Here is a 25,626-nt window from a genome sequence, read left to right as displayed (position 1 = left end):
TGAGTAACAGGGTTTCTATTCCCTTTTAAACGTGTTGTGCGTGTGTTACTGGCTTTTTATTGCTTTTGTGAGGTAATCTGCGTTCCCTTTATGTCTTTTTTTTTTTACGCCCTGTAATCTTCGGGTGGAGGGTGGCATTATACAAATACCATTATTAATAATTATGATGATGATAATAATAATAATAATAATTTAGCAGGGCGGGCCGCGGTCGCTTTGTCCACGCAGCTGCGCAGGCGGGAAACAGAGCCAACAGCGAGCAGGAGAAAAAGAAGACCGTACGACCAGCGGCCGTTTCCTTCCCTCACGACCGCTCCCTCCGACCCGCGCGCGCGCCCCCGCCCCTCAACGGTTCGCCGGCCCATCCTTCAACCAAGGGCGAGAAGGCCAATCCCCAACCGAAGACGTCACCCGCGCGCTCTCTCCCGCCCTCCGGGCGCCAGGCAGCCAATCGTCGCCGAGCCTTCGCTCCCGCTCTCCAATCGCGGAGCGGAGCCCGCCTCCCCTCCTCTGAATGCCTTCTCTAAAGCTATGACAGGGTTAGCGAGTCAGTCGGCTGCAGGCTGTCGGCGGAGTAGGTTATCGTGGTCCTTTCTCTTCTCCGTCCATCGTTTCTTTCCCGCTGTGCTCCTCTCTCTCACTCTGTCGCAAAGATGTCCGGGGCGGTTCTGCTGGCGGCGGCCGCCGGGGTCGTCGTCGTCCTGGCCTTCCTGCTGCTGCTCTACATAGTGCTGCCCGTAAGCAGCCCGAAGATCATGCCGCTGTCTGGCGCCCACGTCGTGGTGAGAGCCCAGCCGAGGTTCCTGGGGCGGTTTGCGGGGAGGAGGGCAGCGGGTATAGAAATGCGACATCCTCCTGCCCTTCGAAAGCCTTTATTTCCCATACGTTGATCTGTGTACCTCAGTGTAGAAGGAAATAGCAGCTCCCCCCCCCAAAAAAAAAACCTCTTCCCCTTTCAAACTGCGCAAGCAAAATTAACACCGTTGCTGAGGAAAGATGTTGTCTCCTTCCCCCCCCCCCCGCCTCGCCAAAAAGGGGGAAAAAGGGGGTTCCAGGGATGTATCGCTTGCCTAGTAATTAGGAAAGGGTGTGGAAGGTCTGGGTTATGTTTAGCCTGAAGCAAAAGAAGTGGTTTTTTGTTTTGTTTTTTGAGGGGGGGTGCCATTGTTTACAATTAGGGAATATTAGGAACGAGCTGGGTTATCTTTTAGATTTCCCCTTCTTGTCTATAGATGCTCCTGTTTAGAAGCAGACTAGTTGCACCCAAAAAAAAATTAAAATCGTTAAATAAGATCTCCCTCTCTTTCATACATCTGTTTTATCTCCTGGGAAAAGAAATGTGGGCTGGAAATCTTGAATTCAACAAGGCGTAATCTCAATTTATGGGTTTAGTAGTGTGTGCTGCAAACTGAATGGCATTTAAAAAAAAGAAAAGAAAGAATGCTACTGCTTGGAATCAGTACCATATACATTTCATAGACTCATAGAGTTGGAAGGGACCTCTGAGGATCATCTAGTTCAACCCCCTGCATAGCAGAAATATGCACAGGGGTTGAACCCATGACCTTGGTCTGAGCTATACTAGTTGGTCTTAAGGTAGGGGGTGGGGAACTTGTGGCCCACACTCCAGCATCATGTGGAGGGGCACTGGTTCCTCTTTCCTGTCTTAAAGGGACACAATCACATTCAAAATTGTGCTGATTGTCTTAATGTGTTATTCTCAGTACTGCCTACTAACAAAAGGAGGTGGAATTCGGGAGTTTACAATATAGATATTATCTTGTTGAGAGAATAGAGGATTAAGAACCTGTAGCTCCTGGATTACTGTTTCTGTTGGCCATGCTGGAAGAGGCTGATGAAAGCTAAAGTCCAGCAGCATTTGGAGGGCCACAGATACAGATGTCTACCCTAATGTAATTGAAAGTCTGGGTTCAAGCCATTTCATCCCCATAGCAGTTGCTCTTAGTTGTGCCCTGTGCCCCTTTGGCCACCATAGAATACGGTACATTTTATTGCATTAGACCATAGCACTGCAAAGCAAGATAGCAAAATTTAAACTAGATTACAGAATTTACAGAAGTTACCTAAATTATAGTTTTATATTCTCCTCCAAAGTGGAGAGGATCCAAGGGGAGCTTGCCACTATAATTCATACCCCGTACAGATACGTAAGCTGGTACCTTCTCTGGACAGTAGAGAAGTGGATACATGTCACTTCACAGCAATCACATACCTAAAATGAAGCTCTATATGTGAATCATGATTAGTCCTATTTATTTTAAGAGGAACAATTCAATGAGTAGACAAATGACATCATGTTATGAAGATGGAGGCATGTGCAGAGATTCTTGATGTTGGAGCAATTGCTTAATCTGAGTCAAATTCATTATTGGTTCCAATTCTTTATTTATAATCTGCACAAATGATGGTGTGAAGCATGTTGTTCATGAAACTTATGTAAATGACATAAATAGTGGACTTACAGCCAAGCAATTTAAATATTTTATAGCAGGTCTTCGCCATTTTAGGTTTGGCTGTGTCTGGACGCTTAACTGAATTTCTCCTTTCTTGTGCCTATCTTTTTATTTTCTCTTTTTCTGAGGAATTTTGTTCCATGTGTGCAATGGAAGAATCTGGTGTCAGGAGAATGTTGTCTTTGCTAAATTGAAGAATAGGGATTCTGAGTTGACCTTTGCTAATTACTGGTATGCATATAAAGTCTTGACATGGAGATATTGCATAAGTAAGCTGATAAAGAGGGATGTGGGTGGCGCTGTGGGTTAAACCACAGAGCCTAGAACTTGCCGACCAGAAGGTCGGCAGTTCGAATCCCCGCGATGGGGTGATCTCCTGTTGCTCGGTCCCTGCTCCTGCCAACCTAGCAGTTCGAAAGCACGTCAAAGTGCAAGTAGATAAATAGGTACCGCTCCAGCAGGAAGGTAAACAGCGTTTCTGTGCGCTGCTCTGGTTCGCCAGAACTGGCTTAGTCACGCTGGCCACATGACCTGGAAGCTGTACGCCGGCTCCCTCAGCCAATAAAGCGAGATGAGCGCCACAACCCCAGAGTCGGTCATGACTGGACCTAATGGTCAGGGGTCCCTTTACCTTTACTTTAAGCTGATAAAAGAATATGCAAGATTTTTAGTTGATTTGAAGAATTATTTAGCATGCGGAGCAGCTTACGTACTAATATATGTCTAATCATATGATATTATGATTAGACATATGGTACTCAGGACGAAACATGCTAAAAGGAAGGCACGCTTGGGAAACCCTCATTGTGATCAACTCCCGCCCGGAAACATATGTCCCCACTGTGGAAGGACACATGGATCCAGAATTGGCCTCCACAGTCACTTACACTGTTAAGACCGTGTTCTTGGAAGACAATCCTACTCGGCTACGATTGATTGCCAAAGAAGAAGAATCATTTGTGATAAAGTTGCCTAATAGCAAATAAGCCTTACATCTATCAGAACTTGGAGGGGTATAGCAATCATGTTTAAAGGTAATCCTTTTATCCATAATCCTTCTATCCAAAGGGTTCACAATGCAGGTCAGTTTCTCATGCACCGTCTCTCATTCCTTCATGCTATATCCTGTAATTCTTTCACTGCCTTTTGTAAGGGCTGAAACTGGCCCTGCAAGCACTTATCTTCTTTTGTGGACATAAAACTGCACTCCCTTCTTACCAGCAACATCAACACCGCTATTGCCACTAGGAGGTGTGGTGGAAGCAAACTGGAACTTCTTGTCTGCGTAGGAAAGAATTGCTCTGTAACAAACCTTATATTTGCATTTTAATGGGACATTTTTTACATCCTTCTGTATCCTTGCACCAAATCACACTCACAAACCCTCCTTTGGGCTTGTGGATCTATGAACTTATCTTCCAGGGTTTCTAAATGGACATTCTATACCAAAGTATGGAAATGCAAAGCCTCATTCTCATCATTGCTGTTGCAGCAGAAGAAACCATTTTTGTTTGTTCTTCTAGCCAAGCATTCCTAATTCTGACTAATTCACCTGGTATCAACATACAAGCTCTTCTAAAGCAGTTGTACGAGTGAGATATTTCTAGTCACACAATTCTTCCCATAAAGAGGACTCCAGCAAAGGATGTCATTTGTTCTTATGGCTTTAGCCTGTGAAACCACTGGTGAATTTCCTTGAAAGTTTAAGCGGTATATACTTTTTAAATAAAATTTAAAATAACAGATGTGCTGCCTTTGAAATGAGGAAAATATTATTTCTTAGACTTGAATAGTGAGGGAGAAGAGGTCTTCTTGAGAGATGATACTGAAAGGATGCTTGTTTACAGGAATGAAAGATTTTGCCACTTGAGCATTTTTTATTGGATTTTCCATTGAGTGAAGAACATTTTTTATCCTAGAAGTTGTCTGTACCATGTTCTATCATGTTTTGGACATTGTACAGGAATTGATAATCTAGCATGTGCAAAACTGGATCAAGAAGTACACACTGAACTAGGAGCCTCAAATCTGGCACTGCTTGGGCATTCTAAGAAACGACAACAACAACAAAATCAGCACAGTTTTGAAAGGTTCATTCTGCCATCTTATTTTAAATTGTGTCCAATTGTATGCAAACAGAGATGAGAATCTGTACATTGATCTCAGGACCCATCATGCAAAAATTGATTACAATATTTTAGGAGCTGTCCAGATGCATAGCAAACAAGTATTCAGAAGTAGTAGAAGTTATGCTGCCTGTGCTTTAACTTAGGCGAGTTCATTAAATTGCCAATTTACCTAAATTATGATCTTGGTATAGTAATATACCGGAGCTGAAGGGGTATGAGTTTGTTCATAGATGCATCTACCCCCTATTTGCCTTCCTCTACCCCCAAAAAAGTAATCCTTACTGTGTTACCATGCTGAAAGTGAGCTGGGATGTCCATAGACAGCTTGCAGCTTTGTGATTGTGGTGGCAATTTCAAAGCAATCGTTGTGGACAGTCGTAACATTAGAAGCTGTCCACATGACACCAAGCGGCATCTCATTACTTACAGAGGGGAAACACTATTGCACACATGTGAACAGGCCCAGAGTTTGACCACTCTCTTCTCTAAAAGGCTTATAATTCTAATGTCTATGCTGTCAAGTTTATCAATTTAATCTATATGCTTCCCCCCTTCTCTTAAAAGGTAACCGGTGGTTCCAGTGGCATTGGGAAATGCGTTGCCATCGAATGTTTTAAGCAAGGGGCTTTTATAACACTTATTGCAAGAAATGAGGTAAATTTCTAGCATGCTTATTTAACAGTTATGATGCCCTGAAGCTGTTAATGAAAGGGTTTGAAGCAACAGTAATTATAACTAAAGCCCTAGTATTTAATTAAATAGTTAAAATCCTTGGCTCCAATCCTACTAAAGTTTACCAAATTTGAAAGCAACAGGGCTTAAATTAGTGATTACTGTACTAATTTTATCTGGATTGGGGCCTATTTGTTTCTCCAGAATAAATAAATAAATGACTGTTAGAGTTTGAATACAGTGTTTGAGTTAGCGAGAGTATTAAGCCAAAGCCAAACTGCTTATTCGATTGGCTATTCCATTTATAACCATTTACCTATGGTTGTGGGGTGTGGGGAACCTTTTCTCCTCCAGATGTAGTTGAATGCCAACTCCTATTCCAGCAAGCATGGCCAATGGCCCAGGGATAAAGGGAGGTGTCGTTCAGCAACATCTGGAGCACCAAAGTTTCCCTACACTTGGCCTGTAGATTCAGAGGCACTCTAACCATTTCTTCAGGAAAGTGGAATATGAGCAGCATTCATGTTTTAAAAATTGTTTTCTGCTTTGCTAATATCTTGGATATTGCACCAAAGCAGAGAGTAATACTCCCACTTTTTGCACTCTTTTCTACTGTGAACATCTGAAAGGAGAATTTACTTGCATATCCACTCTCTTCTGCTTAATACACTCAAAGCCATCCTTGGTTTGTTTCTAAAGTCTTCTAGTATAACAGAGTAAAAAATATAGAATTCCAATCTTTGGAATTGGGAGAAGCAACAAGCTTTAAAGCAAGATTAATATTTAAGTCTTGCAGTTAGCTGATACATAAAATATTTGTTGCTAAGTAAGCTGAAATAGCTTTTTTTCTCTGTATTGTTTTGATTGAGGATGTGCTGCTTGTATGTTGCCATTTATTTTATTCTCCTAAGCATCTATAGCCCACCTTTCTATGATAAAATCAAATGCAAAGCATTTTACAGTTTACAAATAAAATAGAAGTCATTAAAATTTAAATTGTTTTATTGTCTGGTTAGTTTTCAAGCAGCAGTAAAAGAAAAAAATAATAGAAACCAGCAGATAAGCTAAGAGCCTATCAAAAGGCTCAACTAAAAAATTCCACCACAGTAGAACACTTAACTGGAGTTTGGTCTTCAAGGCTGTGTTTGTGAAGTTAAGATGGTATGTGGGAAATTATCTTGAGCAGTGATAGCCAGAATTGCAGTTCTTCCATTTCTTAACAGGAGTTTGCATGAGGGCGTGGTGTCAGCAGTAGGCTGACAAATGTTTTTTGTTAAAAGAATTCAGTTACCTGCCTGAATTCTTGTAACTAGTACATGTGTGCACTGGGAAGTTTTACTAATCTTTACTTATCTTGTAATGCAATACACTTAGTATCTTGGGATGTGCTAGACTAAGAACTAAGTGTTGTATCCAGTGAAGTCATCCCATTAATGCAAGGATTCCCACCTGTGCAACAGGACTTCTGCATACAGTGATACCTCAGGTTAAGAACTTAATTCGTTCCGGAGGTCCGTTCTTAACCTGAAACTGTTCTTAACCTGAGGTACCACTTTAGCTAATGGGGCCTACTGCTGCTGCCGCGCCACCGTGCGATTTCTGTTCTCATCCTGAAGCAAAGTTCTTAACCCGAGGTAGTATTTCTGGGTTAGCTGAGTCTGTAACTGAAGTGTCTGTAACCTGAAGTGTCTGTAACCTGAGGTACCACTGTATCTCTTCTGCCTCCCAGTTGTGCTCTGGAGGGTTGGGGCCACCCCCCTTGCAGGGTACAGGGAGCGGGAGCAGAAGTCGCATTGTTCAGGCAGAAGTCTTTGTGCAGGATATCTGTATGGTATATAGCCTATTGGCTACAGTCATATACACACTTCTGTAGGAGTGAGACTCATTGAAGGCTTTACCCCTTAATTAGATATACACAGAATGGCACTGCATATGTCATATAGGCAAAGCCAAAGCAAACTTCTGAAAATAAAGTATAACAGTGGATTTAATTTACGTTGGCCGAAGCAGAATGTTGTAAATATTTATAGAATTGGCAGTAAATTGACCAAGTAAGATGGCAATTCCTAAATGCATAAAGCACATAAATGTTTGCTGCTATACTGCATTTTTTTTTTAGAGGACTTTCGTTCTGTCTATCTTAATTGTTTTAGCAGAATGTTCCAAATGTGCTTGTTTAATTCCAGTGCCGGCTATTGGAAGCAAAGAAAGAAATTGAGAAGTTCTCAGTTAATGATAAGCAGGTAAGATGACTATATTCTACCAGGTCTCTCAAATGTGTTAAGAAAATGCATGTTCTTTCTCTGACTTAATATAGAGCAGCAGTACTTGAATTACAAGTTATGGAGTAAATGTGTAGATAAGAGAAAATTGAGTAGCATATTGTGCCCTATATAGTCATGTCATAGGTAAACTGAAAATTCTGTTTTAAAGAATTCTAAGTAATCCTAGACACATCCTGCAGTCAAAGGCCTCCTTTGGGTACTGTTGTGTTGTGAGCTATAATGCTAATACTTTGATTGCAATTTAAGAAAAAGGTGGGGTCAGTTCTTTTATAGAAAAGCTTATACAAAGCATGAAAGTGACATGACTTGCAATATAGAAGGCTGAAAATGTGCTTGATGTGCAATATTTAATGGTCTCTCTTTTTTCCTAAAAGAATAATTCCTGCTTCTGAAGAAGTTTGTCTTGCCTCTAGGGTATTATCAGTAGTCATTGGCAACAACGTAAAATCATTTCATATTACCTAAGTAGGTGTAAGAGTGTATTTTAAAGATCTGTGTTAGCTACAGTTAAATATAACTAAAATACCATGCCAGTTTTATGAATTTGGCTCAATCTTAATTTATTCTTGAGATATCAGTATCTTTTTCTTGGTGACTTTGCTACCTGCCTTTTAAAATAAAGCTAATTTTTGCACAGGGATGATTTCATGTAAGCCCTAAAGATCAATATGTGAATGGGTCTTTGGCAATTTATTTTATGAATTTATATTCTGCTTTTCAGCTGAAGTCCTCAGAGCCGTTCCTAGTACTTAATAAAATGCAATGAATGTGTCAAAAAACATACACTTAAAGCAAAACAAAATTAGCCTCACAAGAGCAAGCCCCAGGCATTGTCTTCTCCTGTGCCTCTCTCTCTTGCTTTTGTAATGTCTTGGGGTTGTTAAACATTTCACTTCATCAGTCTTTAATTTTGTCTTAGGTTCTGTTTAATAGAAGCATAGGAAGCTGCCATATATGAAACCATACCATTGGTCCATCTAGCTCAGTATTGCATATGCTAACTGTCAGGGAACTGACATCGGAGCTAGAGGTGGAGGGAAGGCTCTCAAATGATGCTGGAGAAGGGCCCAGCAGGGAGAGAGGCAGCTCCGCAGATGGGGAAGCAAATCAGCGCAACACCAGGGATATAGAGGGGCTGATGGGGGAATCGGCGAGAGGGCTCCAGGACTCTTCACTGGACACCAGCGGGGAGAGCACGGGTCCTCCACTACCCACGCCCACCCTGCGCAGAAGACTTCCGCGCAGAGAGAGTAGGAGGAGACTGGGTGTCAAACAACTTTTATGTTGGAAAAGATTTAAGAAACGCCCACTGACGGATTCTGCTAGCGACTGAGGCAGCCACAAAGTGAAGGGCTGCCCAGACTGAAAGGTTTAGCAAGGCAACAAAGCCTGGAGAGGCGGCAACTTACGCACGAGCAGCCCATACACATTACACTAACTAATAGGGATCTGTCCCAGAATCTCATATAGGATTTACCAGTATCTCTGCCCTGCCGGGAAACGTGAGGGACTCATGTTCTACATGCAAAGCAGATTCTATACTGCTTCTTTCCCTGGCATTTCATGCATGCTTTATGGAAAACAAAGACTTAAGTGGCGGTAGAGAAAAGAAAAAGAATTTCATATGAGACTACAATCTGTTCTATAGCAGCCATCAACAAGGATGAACAGCGCAGTGTGGTTTCCTAATGCGCTTCTAAGCAGCTTATTCTTAGGAAAGTATGTGTGGTGCAGTTGTTGTTGTTTTTACAACACTGCAGTGTCTATTAATGATTGCACCACTTTAATTCAAAAGAGGAAGAAGAACACTCTTTTAGAAAGAATTCAGTGTTGCTGAATATTCCATAAGCACTAGCTTTCCAGCTTGCCAGTTGGAGCCATCCCCACCTCCTCTCCTGTGCGCTTTTCTGAGGGTTCTCCTTCCATACAAAAGCCAATTTTAGGGGGTGCATAGCGGGGCAGGAGTGGGAGGAAAACCCCATTGCACAAGTGAATGTTCTTGCACAGAACTTGTATCTGATGGGACTTGTTAGACGAGTTCCACCCATTGAAGTCAATTGAATAGGCATCCACGTGGAATTATTGTTGTTATTACCTGCCCTTCACCCTAAGCTCCAACGGCAGGTTACAACATTAAGCACAATATTAAACACACAAAAATAAGGTGCGTCCTAAAAACATACACCTCAAGTGTCAAAGGCAGGGTAAAGAGTTGCGTCTTCAGCATTCATTGGAAGCTGAATTATTAAGGACTAGACAGGTTGTTCAGGCTACAGATGTCTGCAGACTTTAGACCAGGCTTCCTCAGCCTTGGCCCTCTAGATGTTTTGAGACTAGAATTCCCATCATCCCTGACCACTGGTCCTGCTAGCTAGGGATAATGGGAGTTGTAGGCCAAAAACATCTGGAGGGCTGAGGTTGGGGAAGCCTGCCTTAGACAAATTATAGCAAGGTGTCATTGCTATAGTCCTGTGGTGAAACCAGTTTAAAGTTGGCTTTTGAATCCTGACTTGTTTAAAAGCCATTAACCATAATTCTCTATTTGCACATTAACGGGAATTTATGTTTAACTGCAGCTGCTAGGTTTGCTTCCCTGTTTACATGAAGTGAGGGAGCAAAGGGGCACTTCACTGCGTGCATGAAAAAGTAATGCACATCCTGACTTATTAGGATTAAATTTGATAATTCAAAGTTTATCTGAAAAGTCTGAGCTAAATATTATTGCTTTGGAATATTAATTGGTTCTTCTCAAACTCCAAAGCAATATAATATCCCAGTACTTTATGTAGAAAACAGGAACTCTACACTCCTCTCAACTAAAAGTGAAAGGCAGAGAAACATACAATGCACATGTTGAAATACCGTATTTTTCGCCCTATAGGACGCACTTTTTCCCCTCAAAAAATGAAGGGGAAATGTGTGTGCGTCCTATGGGGCGAATGCAGGCTTTCGCTGAAGCCTGGAGAGCGAGAGGGGTCGGTGTGCACCGACCCCTCTTGCTCTCCAGGCTTCGCACAGCTCTGCGCAACCCTAGGGAGCCCGGCGCGAAGTCGTGCCAGTCTCCCAAGGGTTGCGCAGAGCTGCCTGCATTCCCGGGCTTCGCGGGGGGGGGGGAATTCATTATTCCCCCCCAAAAAAAAACCAAACCCCAAGGTGCGTCCTACGGGGCGAAAAATACAGTATGTCTCCTTACCTGTGTTGCAAAAATAGTTTACTTGTTGAATTAAAAATTTGTCCATTTTACACTGTACATATCGAATGATATGGTCCTTCCTTTCCATTCACATAGGTTGTGCATTATATCTCTCTTGATGTTTCCAAAGATGCTGCAAATGTGGAAAGGGCCCTTAAACAGGTAAGGAAATACTGGTTTTACCTGGCTGGCTCCCTCCCCCCATTTTTCAATTGCAAGTGTTTATTGCAGAAATGTTCTGCTGACAGTAGTGATATTTATAGACACAAATTTGTTATCTCACCTGTTTTTTATTCTTTCCAGGCTCAAGAGAAGTTGGGTCCAGTTGACATGCTTGTAAATTGTGCTGGAACATCAATTAATGGAAAGTTTGAAGATACTGACATCAGTAAGTTTGAAGTAAGTGAGCCTGACTTCTTCTGTTTGAGTATGTACTGGTATACTAATTCAACGGCACCTAGAAAATCACACCAGATTGAGAAATGTTTTTGAATGATAAAATTATATATAAAATTTACCTAACTTGTAGCAGCACATTTTATTGTCCATTTCAAATAAATGACCTAACATTGTATATTTTTTTTCTAATCCCCCCATAGTTTTCCACTGGGTTGAATGTTTTATATCTGTGTCATAGACCCAATAATTCTTATTAGATATTTATCGTGTCCAAAAATGTTTGCTGCCTTTAAACATCTATTATGAAAGGCCTTTAATTTATGTTGTGAAAGAGAAGTTCTTCATACGCTATTGTTACATAACTTTCATTCCTTGGGTAATACTTGCATGAACCACCACATAAACATGAAAGGAGAGTATTTCACAGCATGCAGAGTAGACAAGTATGTGGGAATAATACTTTTTCTTGAATACTTATATAACTGCAAAAGTGTATACAAAGTTAATAAATAATAATAATAACAGCAAAAGTGGGGCTCCCTAATTCAGCCCATCTAAAATGAAATGTTTGCTTCATGTTGACGTTGGTCCATAAAGTCTCTTCAGTGGCTGACTTGTAAACAGTTCACATAAAGATTAACTAGGCTATGACTCATTTTCTCCTTGGCATATCATAGACAGGGGAGATGCAAAGTGCTCATAATTTCAGCAGCATGCGCCAGCACACTGCTTATTCACATTATTAAATCATTATTTGTTCAATAATAATAATAATAATAGTTTCTATACTGCCCTTCATCCAAAGATCACAGGGCAGTTTTCATTATAAACCATAATAATAATATTATAATAATTTATTATTTATACCCCGCCCATCTGGCTGAGTTTCCCCAGCCACTCTGGGCGGCTTCCAACTGAATATTAAAAACAATACATGGTTTAATGTAACATGTGAACCAAGCCGTTAATTAGTTTCAGAGGAAAAAAATTGAGAAGTGATTTTATAAAAGTAGAGCAGTTGCAAATGTCATTTTCTACTAGTTCTCTACTCGGTGCAGATTATGTAATTAGTAAACTGTTGTGTCTTAAATTTTTATTTACTGGATATAATTCCATTGCTTTATATATATTAACCGTTTGCTCCCATGCTTGCTCAGTGTTCTCTATACCAGAGATGGCTAACTTTTGGCCTGCTGTAGGTTGTTGCCCTCCAATTACCATCATTCCTTACATGCCATGCACGCTAGCTGGGCCAGTGGAAGTGGAGTCCAGCAGCATATGGAGGGCCACAGATTAGCCATCCCTTTTTATTTGGGTTCAATCCTGGAGATGCTAGGGAACAAATTTGGGATATTCTGCAGGTAAAACATGTATTTTACCACTTAGCTGCAATGTTTCCCACTTTAAAAGTTTGGCCACCCTTGTCCTCTCAGCAGAAGTTACACAGGAAATCAAAACAGCAACCACATCACAAAGGTTACTGCTCAACATCAAAGGAACCCCCAAGTGGTTGCCTTCCAGCATGTTAATGGACTATAACACAGCATTTTACAGCTTGGAAACTCCATTTGTAACATGTAGCAACATCATCCATAGTAGGAATTTTGCACCTGTTGGTGATGAATATTAATATTGCTGATGCCTTGAGTTTAAAGCTGCAGACTAGCAATCACACTTCGTTATTTCATTTCATTTACATTAATATTACACTTCGTTAATATAAAATCTGTTAACTAGGCCTCCGATTTGTATGTTTGTCTACAGCAATTGATGGCTATCAACTATCTGGGTAGTGTCTACCCAACTCGGGCAGTAGTTACCACCATGAAGGAACGGAGGAGGGGAAGGATTGTGTTTGTGTCATCCCAGGCTGGACAAGTTGGACTGTTTGGTTATACTGCTTATTCTTCAACAAAGTTTGCTCTTCGAGGACTAGCTGAAGCTTTGCAAATGGAGGTATGATTCTCTGTTCCTTACCTGCATGTATCTTATAGTTTCTCTGTATAACATTAACAACAATGACATATAAACAAAAAGCTAAAACCATAGGGGGAAATAATTAAAGAATCAAGTAAACATTAATAGTATTATATAAGAATATTGTACAATATAGTGTTGCCCAAAAAGTACACAAGCAGGCTCAGCAACATTCAACGCTGTTTACAAGGCATAAACTTAGCTATTCTGTTGCAATAAGTGGTACAATATTCCAGAGCGCATGACACCATTCGGCTCACAAGGCCTGTATTGTATACGATTTGCAAAACTGTTCATTTAGTAGGGTTAGTTGTCCACCAGATCAAAATGAGAAGTAATAGTGCAGGCAGTGTATTGAGCTGCTGTACTCTCAGATATTGTAGATCTGGTATTGGGCAGAGCGTGCATACGCGAAATCACATAGAGTAAAGAATCCCCAGGATCGCCACCTTCCTGCCCAGCTGGAGCTCTAGAAAGGCAGCTCCCTCTTTCCCCCTCTGGTAGCTCTTTGTTCTCCCTGTGGGCGAGCCAGAAGTACAGCCTGGAGAGCAACTGCAGTGCCACCACCGCTGCCACTGCTCCCGCGCCCCACCAGGAGTGGCTGGGCCTGCCCTTGCCAGAGAGGCACCCTCACAGTGGTTTGGATTTGCTGCAAGACCTGCCAGCTGACAGTGTGGAGCAAGCCAGCCAAGCTGAGGGACTGGCACTTTATGCAGCTGCAGAACCACCATGCACACCTAGGAGGAGGAGGAGGAGGCAAGAGCCCGAGATGGCAGCAAGGCAAGCAAGGCATGTGTTGTCTTACCCAGGTTTGCTTGTTCCTCCCCCTGCTATACTTCATTCGACCCTCTTCCCGCCGCATATCTCCTGAGATCCCAATGAGAAGCTCCCTCCCAGTAGCGGCTGGCGAGGTGGCAGAGGCAGAGGGTCACTGCTCTCCTTGCTTCCAAACAACATGTAGCTTTGCAGGAAAGCCTTCTTCACCAGGGTGTTTCTTGCAGAGAAGTGGCAGGAATGCTATTTTAAAAGGGCAAGATTTCTCCTTGGCTTTCTGCTTGAGATAAAAATAAGAGGCTGCAGCCAATAGTATAAAGTTGAGTTGCAGAAGCAGAGGTGTAGCAAGTTCAGGTGGTACAGATATTTTTTTTGTCACTCCCCCCCCCCCATATAAATTATTAAAAGAAGGGAAAATAAGATACTTGCAGTTGCAAGTGTTATTTTCTGGTTTATATACTTAACATTGTAAGCATAAGCACTTAAAACCCATGCAGACACCATGCCTTCAATATCAGCCAGAAACAAATTTCTTCTCACCCACCACCCCATTGCTCTGTTCACTATCTAGCCTGATGGTAGAACTTGAATTTTGCACACTATTTTGCGGTAAAGGTAAAGGGACCCCTGACCATTAGGTCCAGTTGTGGCCGACTCTGGGGTTGCGGCGCTCATCTCGCTTTATTGGCCAAGGGAGTTGGCATACAGCTTCTGGGTCATGTGGCCAGCATGACGAAGCCGCTTCTGGCAAACCAGAGCAGCGCACGGAAACACCGTTTACCTTCCCGCCAGAGCGGTACCTATTTATCTACTTGCACTTTGAGGTGCTTTCGAACTGCTAGGTTGGCAGAAGCAGGGACTGAGCAACTGGAGCTCACCCCATTGCGGGGATTTGAACCGCCGACCTTCTGATCGGCAAGTCCTAGGCTCTGGTTCAACCCACAGCGCCACCCGCGTCCCTATTTTGCAGTAGATAGGCCTAATAATGGAATTGCCCTAATAAGGATGTGTGTTTTCCTTATGGTTTGGTGCAACTCCCTTTACTTTTACAATGCCGCTTAAAACAGGTGGCTAATCTCTGTCCCTCCAGGTGTTGCTGGACTACAACTCCCATCATTCCTATTGGCCATACTAGCTGGGACCAGTGGGGGACGTAGTCCAGCAACATCTGGAGGGACACAGGCTAGCCCCTCAGCCCCCTGTTTTAAAGCTGACCATGTAATGCACCATATCAGAAGCACAAATCCCTTTCAAGGGGCCATTTCCCTCCCCTCCCCCTTGTGTTTTTTCAAAGTATCTGCCCTGAAGAACTCTGCACCTCAAACACTTGCTCATTCTTTTGAGACATTTGAGTTAGTCCTAATAAAATATTGTTCAACTTCAGCTATTGGGCTGCTGTTGTTTTAATTAAATGGACCATTTCAAAAAGAAACTGATGTTCATAGGCTGCAGTTCTTCACCTACTTTCCTAGGATGAATTCCCATGGAACTCAGTGCAGCTTCTAAGTAGACATGCAAAGGAGGGGATAGTTGTTTAAGCACCATCTCAGCAGCTCACTGAACAATGAGAAACAATTTTCATGCTAACGTGAATACATTCTTATATTCTCTCCTGAAATGTTGGATGTATGGATCTTAACTTGTGTTTTTTTGGGGTGTTAGGAGGCACTGATGTATCTCTTGGCATCATCCAGCTTCTATGTTTGAAAGACATGTTTGTTTTTATTATTATTATTATTATTAGTTCCTGAATACCTGGCACACATGGACCGCAATAATCATATGGACATAGAAAAGCAGGGGGGGGGAACATCTTGGTAGCTTTATTGTAAATATCCCTGCTACATAAGAATAGCCTTGCCTGATCAAAGGGTCCTGTTCTCTCCTCTCTTGTCCATCTCCAGCTAAGGCAGGGACAGTGGCGGAGTTAGCTGCATGGGTGCCCAGAGCCCATGCTGTGCACTGGGGGGGGGGCAATCCACTGCGCATGGGGGTGGCGAGGCAAGCCCCCATGGTGTGCCTTTTTGTCACCCTCCCACGGATGACACATGGGGCCGAGCGCCCCCTTCCTACGCCCCTGTGCGCAAGTAAAATGTCCGTAAGATACAATCCCACTATATGCCTGTTTGTTCATATTACGTTGTATATCTTTGTGAAAACAAGTAAGCATGGGAAAGCTCAATATATTAGAGCGTGAACTAAATATTTTTCTCAACGTAACAGGTAAAGCCCTATAATATCTACGTAACAGTTGCCTATCCTCCAGATACAGACACACCTGGCTTTGCAGAGGAAAGTCAGACAAAGGTAATTTTATGTTCCTCTTTATTGTCATGCAAAATACTTACATAAAGTAAAAGGATCAATAGCTACAAAACAAAAAAGAATGATCCCATGATGTGCTTAGTGCTAAATCTAAACCTTGAGTATAAGTGTGTACTCAACTTTTAGTCACAGGAAAGCAGTTATATTGTGTCACTCCTTGGTATATACAGTGTTTCAAAAATTCTTAAACAATCTTCATTCTTGTTCGCATTTGTTAGCTTTTACGTTTTCCTGGTCTAAGACAGATATACCATATGATCTTGCTCATTGTTGCCAGATCCATGAGTTTCCAAACTCATAGGAGGAACTTCTTTTTTTTTGTTCCAGTATTCAGCATCTGCCTTCCAGAACCATACTGAATATTTTTTTTTAACTTTTATTTGGTAAAATAAATTTTATATAAATTAGCAGAAAAACTTTTAAATCTTAAGAGATTGAATATTCCAAAAAGTAAACTTATTAATATTTTATACAACATTAAGACAATACTTGCTTGTTTCTGGGCATGTCCATATTGAGTTTATCCCATATGGCTTTTTATGTTTTATGTTTTGAGTTTATCCCATATGGCTTTTTATGTTTTATGTTTTAAAACCTTTTTTGAAAATATTCACATAACACTATTTTGATATAACTTTTTTTTTCTTTAACTGATTCTATACTGTCTGCTGGTTTTCATCTCTCCCCAGAGTGGCTGGGGAAACTCAGCCAGATGGGCGGGGTATAAATAAATTATTATTATTATTATTATTATTTATTAATTAATTAATTATTCTGTAAGTTTCTTTGAGTTACTTTTCGGGTTTTTAAAAAGTGCAGTTTTAAGTGCAGTTATCCACTTCTGCATAATGCCACATTGAATTGGTTTAATATTCCATTCTTACTAAAATGCTGCATAAGCAAGATAGAAACCAACAGTGAACGTGTAGGAGACAAAAATTCACACTTTCCATGATACAGGACTAACGTTACTAATTCCTTCGCTTAATTTCTTGTCTTATCCATCCACAGGGTAGCATTAGGTAGAATCTGAAGGAAAACCTCCAGCAGGTTCTCTGTTTCTTCTTAGTCAAATATTCTGTGCAGGAGGTGTCTCCTCAAAAGCTGTCCCCCCCCCCGTCTTTTCTGATGGGCTATCAGGGGTGGCCAACTCCCAAGAGACCTACTCACAGAATTATAAACTGGCAGTGATCTACCCCCGTTTTTGGGGGGTTCAGGTCAAAGTTGTTGACCTTTTTGGGGAAAGGAAGGTCCTGTTTTTTGGGGGGGGTGCAGGGCTAAGTTGTTCAGCTTTTTTAGGGAGGAGAAAAGCCCAGTTATTTGGGGGGGTGAGAAAGAGAAACAGCCACTCACCAATAGATCGCTGGGGAAACAAAACAACCTCACTGAGGAAACTCCGTCTTCCATTCTGCAGATCGTGCAACAATGGAGGGCAGGGCGAGGGGCTGGGGCCGGAATGGGACCCAGTGATCAACCACGATCTACCAAATCCTCCCGGGGATCTACCAGTAGATCGTGATCGACCTGTTGGACATCCCTGGGCTATAGCAAGTTAGAGCATAAGATCACCATAGAAAGCTTGCCAAGTAATTTCAGATGAGGCTTACTTGTTTGTCCTAAAATTCAGGGCTGATTAATAATCTAAACCTGGATCTCTTATCTTTTTATAAAATGTTGTTTCTATTGCACCACCTTCATTTATTTTGATGTTATATATTTAAATTAAAACTTAATGTAGGTTGATGTGGGTGGATGAAACAGGAAGAAAATTGTGTTAAGAGTCAACTGGTTTTGCATTAATAATCAGTGTTGCATCAATCTTTTACTGTATTGCCCTGGGCATTCTTGTTGCACATTTAACAATCATACAGCAATAAAAGTTACCAAACAAAACCCTCCTACAGGAGATCTTCGGATTGTTCTTAGTTGGCCAATGTAATGAAAGTTTTTGAGTTTGCCTTTAATCTTGCTTTTGAATTGATGGTAGGATAGCCATATGCTACAGAGCTCCACATTCTTTCACATTCCTTGTTTCACTTCCTAATAGTTAATAGAAAGCTGATTTGAAAACATGAAAGAAGACTATCCTTTTGTAAAAACAAAAAAAAATACTTTAATGGTCTGTGACCCTAAAGAATGTTGTCCCCGCCCCGAATCGTTTTTTAAAATCTGTTAAATGTTTCAGAGTGAAAGTATTAACAATTGAATATGAAGCAGTTTAGGGTGGCAAAACATCTTTGCTTTTATTACTCTTGAGTAATGAATTGTCCAGAGGCCAGTTTTTGTCAACTACATCTTAGGATTTAGTCGAACAATGAGTTTCCACTTTACTTTCGGGCAGGTATGAGAGCCCTACTTGTGAACCTCAAACTCCAAAATATTTCCATTTAATATTGATCCTGTGTTAGCAAGTGATATTTAACAATACTAACTTATCCAAATTCCTGCCTCATAAGCCCCTTTAAGGCCTTTCTTTACTCTTCCAGAGAGGACTGAATCAGGTGAACTGCAAATGAACAAATACCTTAATCACATTGACAGATACTAATTAGCTCAATGTTTTCTAAGAGGAAACAGTTTGACAAGATGAAAAAAGGATGAAAAAGACAAACACTAGAACTCTGTGGTATCAGGCTTAATGCAAGAATGAATATAGATCACATTTTTATCTTTTCTCAACATTTCTGCAAGATCATATAGGCAACAATGCATTCCTTGAAGCGAAGATTTATAAGCAGGCTCTTTAGGTAGCAAGAATTTACAAAGTTGATCTAAGCTAATGGAAATCATGTATAAAAGAGTTGGAGCCAATTCTTCTGGGAGCATAATATCAATTTATTTTTCTGTAATATTTGTGTCAGAGATACCTGCTGAATATGAGAAAACTGTGTCTCCATATAAAGATGTGTGTTGCACTAATTCTAGTTTCACTCTTCCTATTATTAAAGAAAACTCCATTTTAACTTAGAATTTGCATTCACTTGTAATCTAATGATAAATATAATATCAACAAATGCAACTATAAACACACCTCTTGACCTGAACATTTTGTTTTGTAAAAAAAAAAATGTTCAGATGGTCTTACGTTTCTTAACAGATATGAGGTGAACTGTAGTTATACTTGGTAACATTTCAGCTGCTGTTATATGTATGTAATCTCTGCATTTACTTTTGCTCAAGATTTTGGAGACTAAGCTTATTTCAGAAACATCATCGGTCTGCAAACCTGATCATGTGGCCAGAATAATTGTTAAAGATGCCATTGTGAGTAAAATGCAGTATTTGTATAAAATTCTTTTGTGGGTGGAAAACATGGGTAACTTGCTAGTTTATTATAAGGGTAAAGGTTGTCTGTGTTTGTCTACTACCTTTTCTGAATACTAGAATCTTTATATAAAGAGAGCCTTCAGATACAACCCTAACCTACTTACCTGGGAATAAGTCCCATTCAATTCAATAGGACTTATTTCTGAGTAGATATGTCTAGGATTGCACCATTTTAAACAGTGCCTTCATTATACGTGGGACCTTTGCATAGGCAAAATTAGAAAGGGCCCTTCTCCCAAGGTTAGAAATTTAAAGTAGACACCAAATAAAATGGGATGGGATAAAAGTGGCAGTTGCCCTTACATGTAATTGGTTCTAGTTACAAATTGTCCCTCTACCTAAACTCCGTGCTTGCTTTGAAAGATGGTTTGTGTTAATGGATTTTGTTTTGCTCTGACTTTTTAAAATGGATTTTCAATCATGTTGTCATTTACTCTTTTTGTTCTTTTGTGTTTCTTAATTAAAGGTCACTTCACTTTTTTTTTACTTAATATATACCCTCCTTTGCAAATGTTGAAATATTATAACATGGGCGCAGGTAAAAATGCATTTCAAATTTTAAATTAGTAGAGTTGATATTAAAAAACTCAAGATGCCCTGTTTCAACACAGGTTGACTCAAATGGCCTGATTCAAGTTTGGCACATGGTGCCTTTTAATCATAAACTGTTTTGGGAGCCAATCTTGTCCAACAAGCACAATATAAATAGTAGTAGTATGGGTGATTCCTAGGTTTCAAAAGGGTGGAATATAAAAATTTCTGTTTCTGTACCACAGGCATTTTATTTCACAATATTTTTTTTTAAAGCATGTGTCTGCCTGAACCACATGTATACAACTTTGGGATATTAGATGATGCAATATATATATAGATATATATATTCATTCAGACTACAGGTATAGTCTTGTCCATGCTTAAACAGAAACACGTACCTTTAAGATCAGAAATTTTAAAAATTCCTGTCAGATTTTTTTCTATATATAAAGTATTAAACTCCTCTTGCCCCTTGGTAAGAAACACATCCTATTTTAATAAAATTGTTTGGAAACCACCTGACTACTTTCTCCATCCCCCCCTCCCCCAGCAAGGAAAATTTGCCAGTTCTGTTGGCACAGATGGTCACATGTTAACAATATTGACTGGTGGAATGTCGCCTATCTCTTCTCTTGCTGAAGCCCTACAGGCGGTATGTAACAAAATATCAAATGATGATGTTTCAAAATCTGTTGGGTTCTTTTAGTGCTGTGTACACTCACATTTATTGGTTCAATGTAATTCAAAATCTAGTCTTTGTGCAGCAGATCTCTTCAGTGCAGTAAGCTTGAGTGATCAGGAAGTATTCTACTTCTTGGCAGCAAAAGCTGCTCTAGCCAATGAATTGTGAGATAAACCCACTGAGGTCCACATGTATTTATTTTGGTAGAGTTGAAAGGCGGGCCATCTTTTATTTTTGTTTCAATTAATAACCTATAACTTGATCATACCCAAAATGTTTCATTGAGCAATGTCAATGATTCTTGCCCTATGTTTTTTTTAATTGTGTCACATTTCTCTATTAAAATAAGTAAAGCTTATTTACTATGATTAAAAGCTAGACCTGTCTGTCAAAACAGAAGGTTCTCTGACCTCACCACCTTCTTCTGCTCATTCTCTGGGTGTTTCCCCAGTCATCTTGGGTTCTTTTCCCAGAAAAGATAACTGGGAAGGGGGAAGAACAGCTGTGCATTTAGCTTTATGGAAAGACAGGAAGCAGAGCTACTCAGAAAGTTAGGTACACCCTGATATGCCTTGGCACACCTTGTTAATGGTGCAGTCCAAATCAGTAATAAGAGACCACCCCTAATAACCTTGTTGTTCAGTTAGACCAGAGGCAGTGCACATCCCTACTGTCTGGGAGATGGATAACTGGGGTTAGGTCTATCTTATCCAGGAAGCATTGCAAGCTGGTGTGAGACAACTTCCCAGCCATAAATCCAGGTCAATAAGTATCACAAGCACACACAAGATGCACGCCTTCTGCTTCAGGATTATAGTTCCATCCAGAATGATAATCCTTTGTCAGATCATCAGAATCTCTGACCAGCAATACCTGGTTTAAGCTTCAGTATTCGGCTGCCTTTTGTTCATAGCAACGTCTGTTTTGTTAACAAGAACAAATCTCTTAACATCTTGTGAATTGGTTCACATGAAGTGCCAAACAATGGTTCTACTTCTTCCCCTCCCATGCTTTGTTTTATTAGTTCCTGGTTTGTGGCAAAGAATGTGCTGTTGTGTCCAAACTGAAAAACTAGTTTGTGATAGGCTTGTATCCTAGAATGGAGGTCACGTGCAAACTGGAGCATGCATGTCACAGCAAACCAGGAACCATCTAAACCGAAAGTCAGATGTGAAAGGGAGAGCATGTGAGCGCAGAGCTTGCTCTTATATCACCAAGCCCTAGTTTGGCATATATGAATGTCTTGCATCTCCTTAATGTTTACCTGCAGAAATTGCCATGTATTTCAGAAAGGATAACCAAATGCATAGCTAAACTACTGAACTCATGCAAGTAAAGCTGGAAATCATACAATTTGGACTTGATCTTGAGATCAAGCAGCTTGCAAATGTATGCCTATGTTAAATTGGACTGTTGCTACCCATCTGGCAAATGTCTCCTCAGCCTTGTTGGGCCTGCTAAACATTCATTGAATCATAACATTGTTTCACATCGTTTGCCTGTGACTTTTCTACTGGTTACCCATTATTATTCTCCAGGGAGCAATGCAACCCTAAATCATGTTCTCTTCTACAAATTTAAAACAACACTAGTCATTCTGTAGTCTTTTGCATTGTTTCTGCTTCAGGTAGATTGTTGTGCAGATACATGGGGCAGGTGATTCATTCACTAGCTTCCAAAGGGGCGGGGGGAATTATTAAAATAAGGTCCCTTCCAACCATGTGACTATATTTCATAGTACTTTCAAATAACTTATTAATTTATTTTAATTAGAGAACAAAATATACATCTCAAGCTTTGTTTAAATAAGACTAATCTTTAATAGAACAGTCCTTTTTCACATAATAATTGAGTGCTTGGTGAACCACACTTCTGATCATCAAATCTGATGAGAGAAAATATTAAATGACCACTAAGCAGAAGTATGTTGAATAAGATCTCTCCTTCTCTCCCTTTACAGCTTATTTTCCTGGGCTTTTTCCGCTTGCTTGCCCTGTATTATATAGCAGGTTTTGACAGCATAGTTCGTCGTTGCATGGCAAAAAAAGAGAAATCTGAAAAGACGGACTGAAACAGAATGGGTGCTATTTAAAAAGTTGGACAGTTTGCTGCTAAATGGGACTGTATCTGTGGCCTGAGTATGTCTCACAGAAATGTGGAAGAGGTGATATCTTCGGTGGTGAAAGAAGGAAACTGAACTAGAAAAAGAGACTATGCAAAGGTGCTAATGAAGAAAACTGGGTTTTTTGGGTTGTTGTTGCTTTTCTGTGATTTCAAGGAATAACCAGATTGTTGCCTTAGAAGTAAGCTTTTTGAGAAGAGTAGAACTTAAGAGTGACCTATTTTGATGGTAATTCTGGACCAATACTAATTGTCAGCAGTGATGAAAGAGTTAATTCTGTTATCCACTTCTTAATCTGAGGACTGATTTGGTAAATTCCTCCCACACAACAGTAACACCTCAACTCTCCTACAGAAGGCCCAGCTTGTGTGTTATTTTGATTACATGGTTTCTGCCAGAGAGCTGGACCTTGTAGGCCCTGTTCCGCATGAGTTGGTTCAAATGGCTGTGCAAAGTCTAGTCAAAGCAGCAAAAACTATCCAAAGATGAAATATTTCAGCTCTGGGACAATACATGAATTGGGCCAAAGTCTTTTGTGAAGAGGCAGTTTTTAAATATAGCATATTAATTTGTTGAGGGGAGAGTTCTCTTTAAATGAGCTGCCCCCTCCTTGAGATAGGAAGCGATATTTGCATGTGGATATTACCAAGTTGGAGAATCAATATTTGAATTGGCTCTTGGGAAACCTCATTTGAGATTGAGTTTTCTCCCACCAGATTGTTGGATTTTGACATTCCACTCTTGACACATGTGGTGAGTTGTGTTAATATTGTGTTAAATGCTATATTAAGGAATTTCTTGATGGCAGAGCTTTACGCATATGATCTCTGCAGGAGAAATGACGTATGCTTTAAATAGTTGTAGATCTTCAGCAGAGATCAGGGACCCCCGATCCTTACTGAGATACTAGGGGAGAACTATAAGCAAAACAGAAGTTGTCCATTTTTTCATTATCTGTAACATGTTCATGTTTATCTTTGCCAGCTCTGTAAAAGACAGATGGGCTTTAACACTGTAGAAATTGAAGGAGAATAGGGTGCTAGAGAGAACTAAATGTAGCACAAGGAAGTGCCTGGGTCCTTACTCTGATGGTGCAGTGGAACTTGCAAAACTATATTGTTTCTAAGGTTTCATTCACAGCATGCCAATCTTATTACCTACATGGAATCTGGACTTACACAAAGTCCCTGAGTGGATTTTGGGAACCATATTTGCTGTGTATAAATTGACTGGTTCCCATTGGTTGCAGATACGCCAAACCCCAGTGTTGAACTGGTTCATAAAAATTCCTGCTACCCTTTGTCATTTTCCAAGTGCCTAAAAGACTGTTAAGAGACTCTACTTGCCAGTTTGTTGGTTAGCCAAGATTTTCTTTAAAAAATAAAAAGGGAAACACTTTTTCAACTGCCCTTTGGAGAACATTATTCAAATCAAGTCCAGCAGCTTCTGGTTCAATTATAGTCTTCCAATTTTAATAGATTTTTAGATTCTCAAAATAGATGAAATCACAATACCAACTGCTTGAGATTAATACTATAGTAGTTATGTTTACTTGTTTTTGGTACAGTTACCCAGCTGTTTTGTAAGTAAACCTGGAAAGTTCCAATCCAAACAAAAGCACTTGGAGCATTGGGCGTTTTGAGGGGCTGAGAGGATTGCCAGTTAGAAGGGAAGGAAGGAAATAATGTAGAAATAATAACGGATAAACTGGGCTTGGTGTAGTCGCAAAAGCATAAAAACTTGCTTCGTATCATTCCAGTTAGTAACTGAGTCACAAAAAGCATCTTTGCATGTATGTCTTGCTACTGTTTTAATGGGAACTGTTGGAATGAGAATTTGTCTCCCTGTTTGCCATAATGCTTTGGTTTTCTAGACCTGCTAGGATAGCCCTTCAAGCTGGCCAACACACTTAGTTCAAATAATAAATTCTAGATCCTTTAAAGCAATTTGGACATGCCAAATAATCAACAGTTTAAAGAAGAACGAATCTCTTCTACATGTGCTTAATGACATGTTAACTTTCCTGTTCATTCTGCGCCTTTACTGTGCTTATCTGTGGATGGATTATGCCCTTGGTTTCTTCAGTGTCTTGAACTAAAACAAAAAATTCTAATGTTATGGAGCATTATCGCTCATTTGACTCGAATACATATAATAGTATGCTAAAGAACAAATGGAAGTGGGTAACTAGCTTACAAATGTATACTGTGAAAAACTTTAGGCACTTTTAAATGTTAATATTGAATGAAGCTAAAACTCATAGCTCATTTATGCTTGCTGTTTCATGAAGTGTTGTGCCAGAATACTAAATTTTAATATTTTGTATTCACCAAATAAATGAAAATTGCATTTAACTTTTGTCTGTATATCTCTTCAGAATGACTGTGTTCCTGGTCTTGCTGAGTAAATTTATTTCTGCTAATTCTTGTCACAGTACTAAGGATTTATAAAATACTTGTAAAATAGCTTGTACAAATTAGAAGCCTGTGAAGCTTCAAGGGGTGAGGGTGGAGGATAGAGGGTTCTTGTCTTCCAAGAAATGATGTTAACTCTTTGATCATTTTCCTGCTGAAAACTGCCTGACCTGAAGTTGCCTGCAAATTATCAGAGAGGCCCACAGAATACCAGGGGACCCCATTGAGGGCACCCTTCTTGGCCCCCCAAAGTCCATACCTCCATTAAGGGATTCATCTGAACCTTTCAAATAAAGCCACGTTAAACTTCATGGCCACT

The 25,626-nt window shown here is 40.3% G+C and overlaps 1 protein-coding gene across 1 annotated transcript; it reads left to right on the top strand.

Moving 5' to 3' along the window:
* The first annotated feature begins 503 nt into the window (after positions 1-503).
* KDSR (3-ketodihydrosphingosine reductase) lies at positions 504-25,247 on the top strand. Its single transcript, XM_082234624.1, has 10 exons — positions 504-782; positions 5,168-5,257; positions 7,462-7,518; positions 10,850-10,915; positions 11,057-11,152; positions 12,917-13,108; positions 16,127-16,210; positions 19,409-19,492; positions 20,640-20,741; positions 22,732-25,247. Exons 1-10 carry the CDS (start codon positions 654-656, stop codon positions 22,840-22,842), a joined length of 1,011 nt encoding a protein of 336 aa, XP_082090750.1. The 5' UTR covers positions 504-653; the 3' UTR covers positions 22,843-25,247.
* Positions 25,248-25,626: the final 379 nt, after the last annotated feature.

This window comes from Podarcis vaucheri (assembly GCF_965113315.1).
Source record: "Podarcis vaucheri genome assembly, chromosome: 8".
NCBI classification, from domain to species: domain Eukaryota; kingdom Metazoa; phylum Chordata; class Lepidosauria; order Squamata; family Lacertidae; genus Podarcis; species Podarcis vaucheri.
Note: the sequence above shows the minus strand (reverse complement) of the source record. Positions and strands in the feature narration are given on the sequence as shown.

Excerpts from the sequence above, each read along its gene's own strand:
- KDSR (XM_082234624.1), top strand. The coding sequence starts at position 654 with ATGTCCGGGGCGGTTCTGCTGGCGGCGGCCGCCGGGGTCGTCGTCGTC. Across the intron at positions 13,109-16,126 it reads CTGAAGCTTTGCAAATGGAG|GTAAAGCCCTATAATATCTA; the intron begins GTATGATTCTCT and ends TCAACGTAACAG. Across the intron at positions 19,493-20,639 it reads TAATTGTTAAAGATGCCATT|CAAGGAAAATTTGCCAGTTC; the intron begins GTGAGTAAAATG and ends CCCCTCCCCCAG.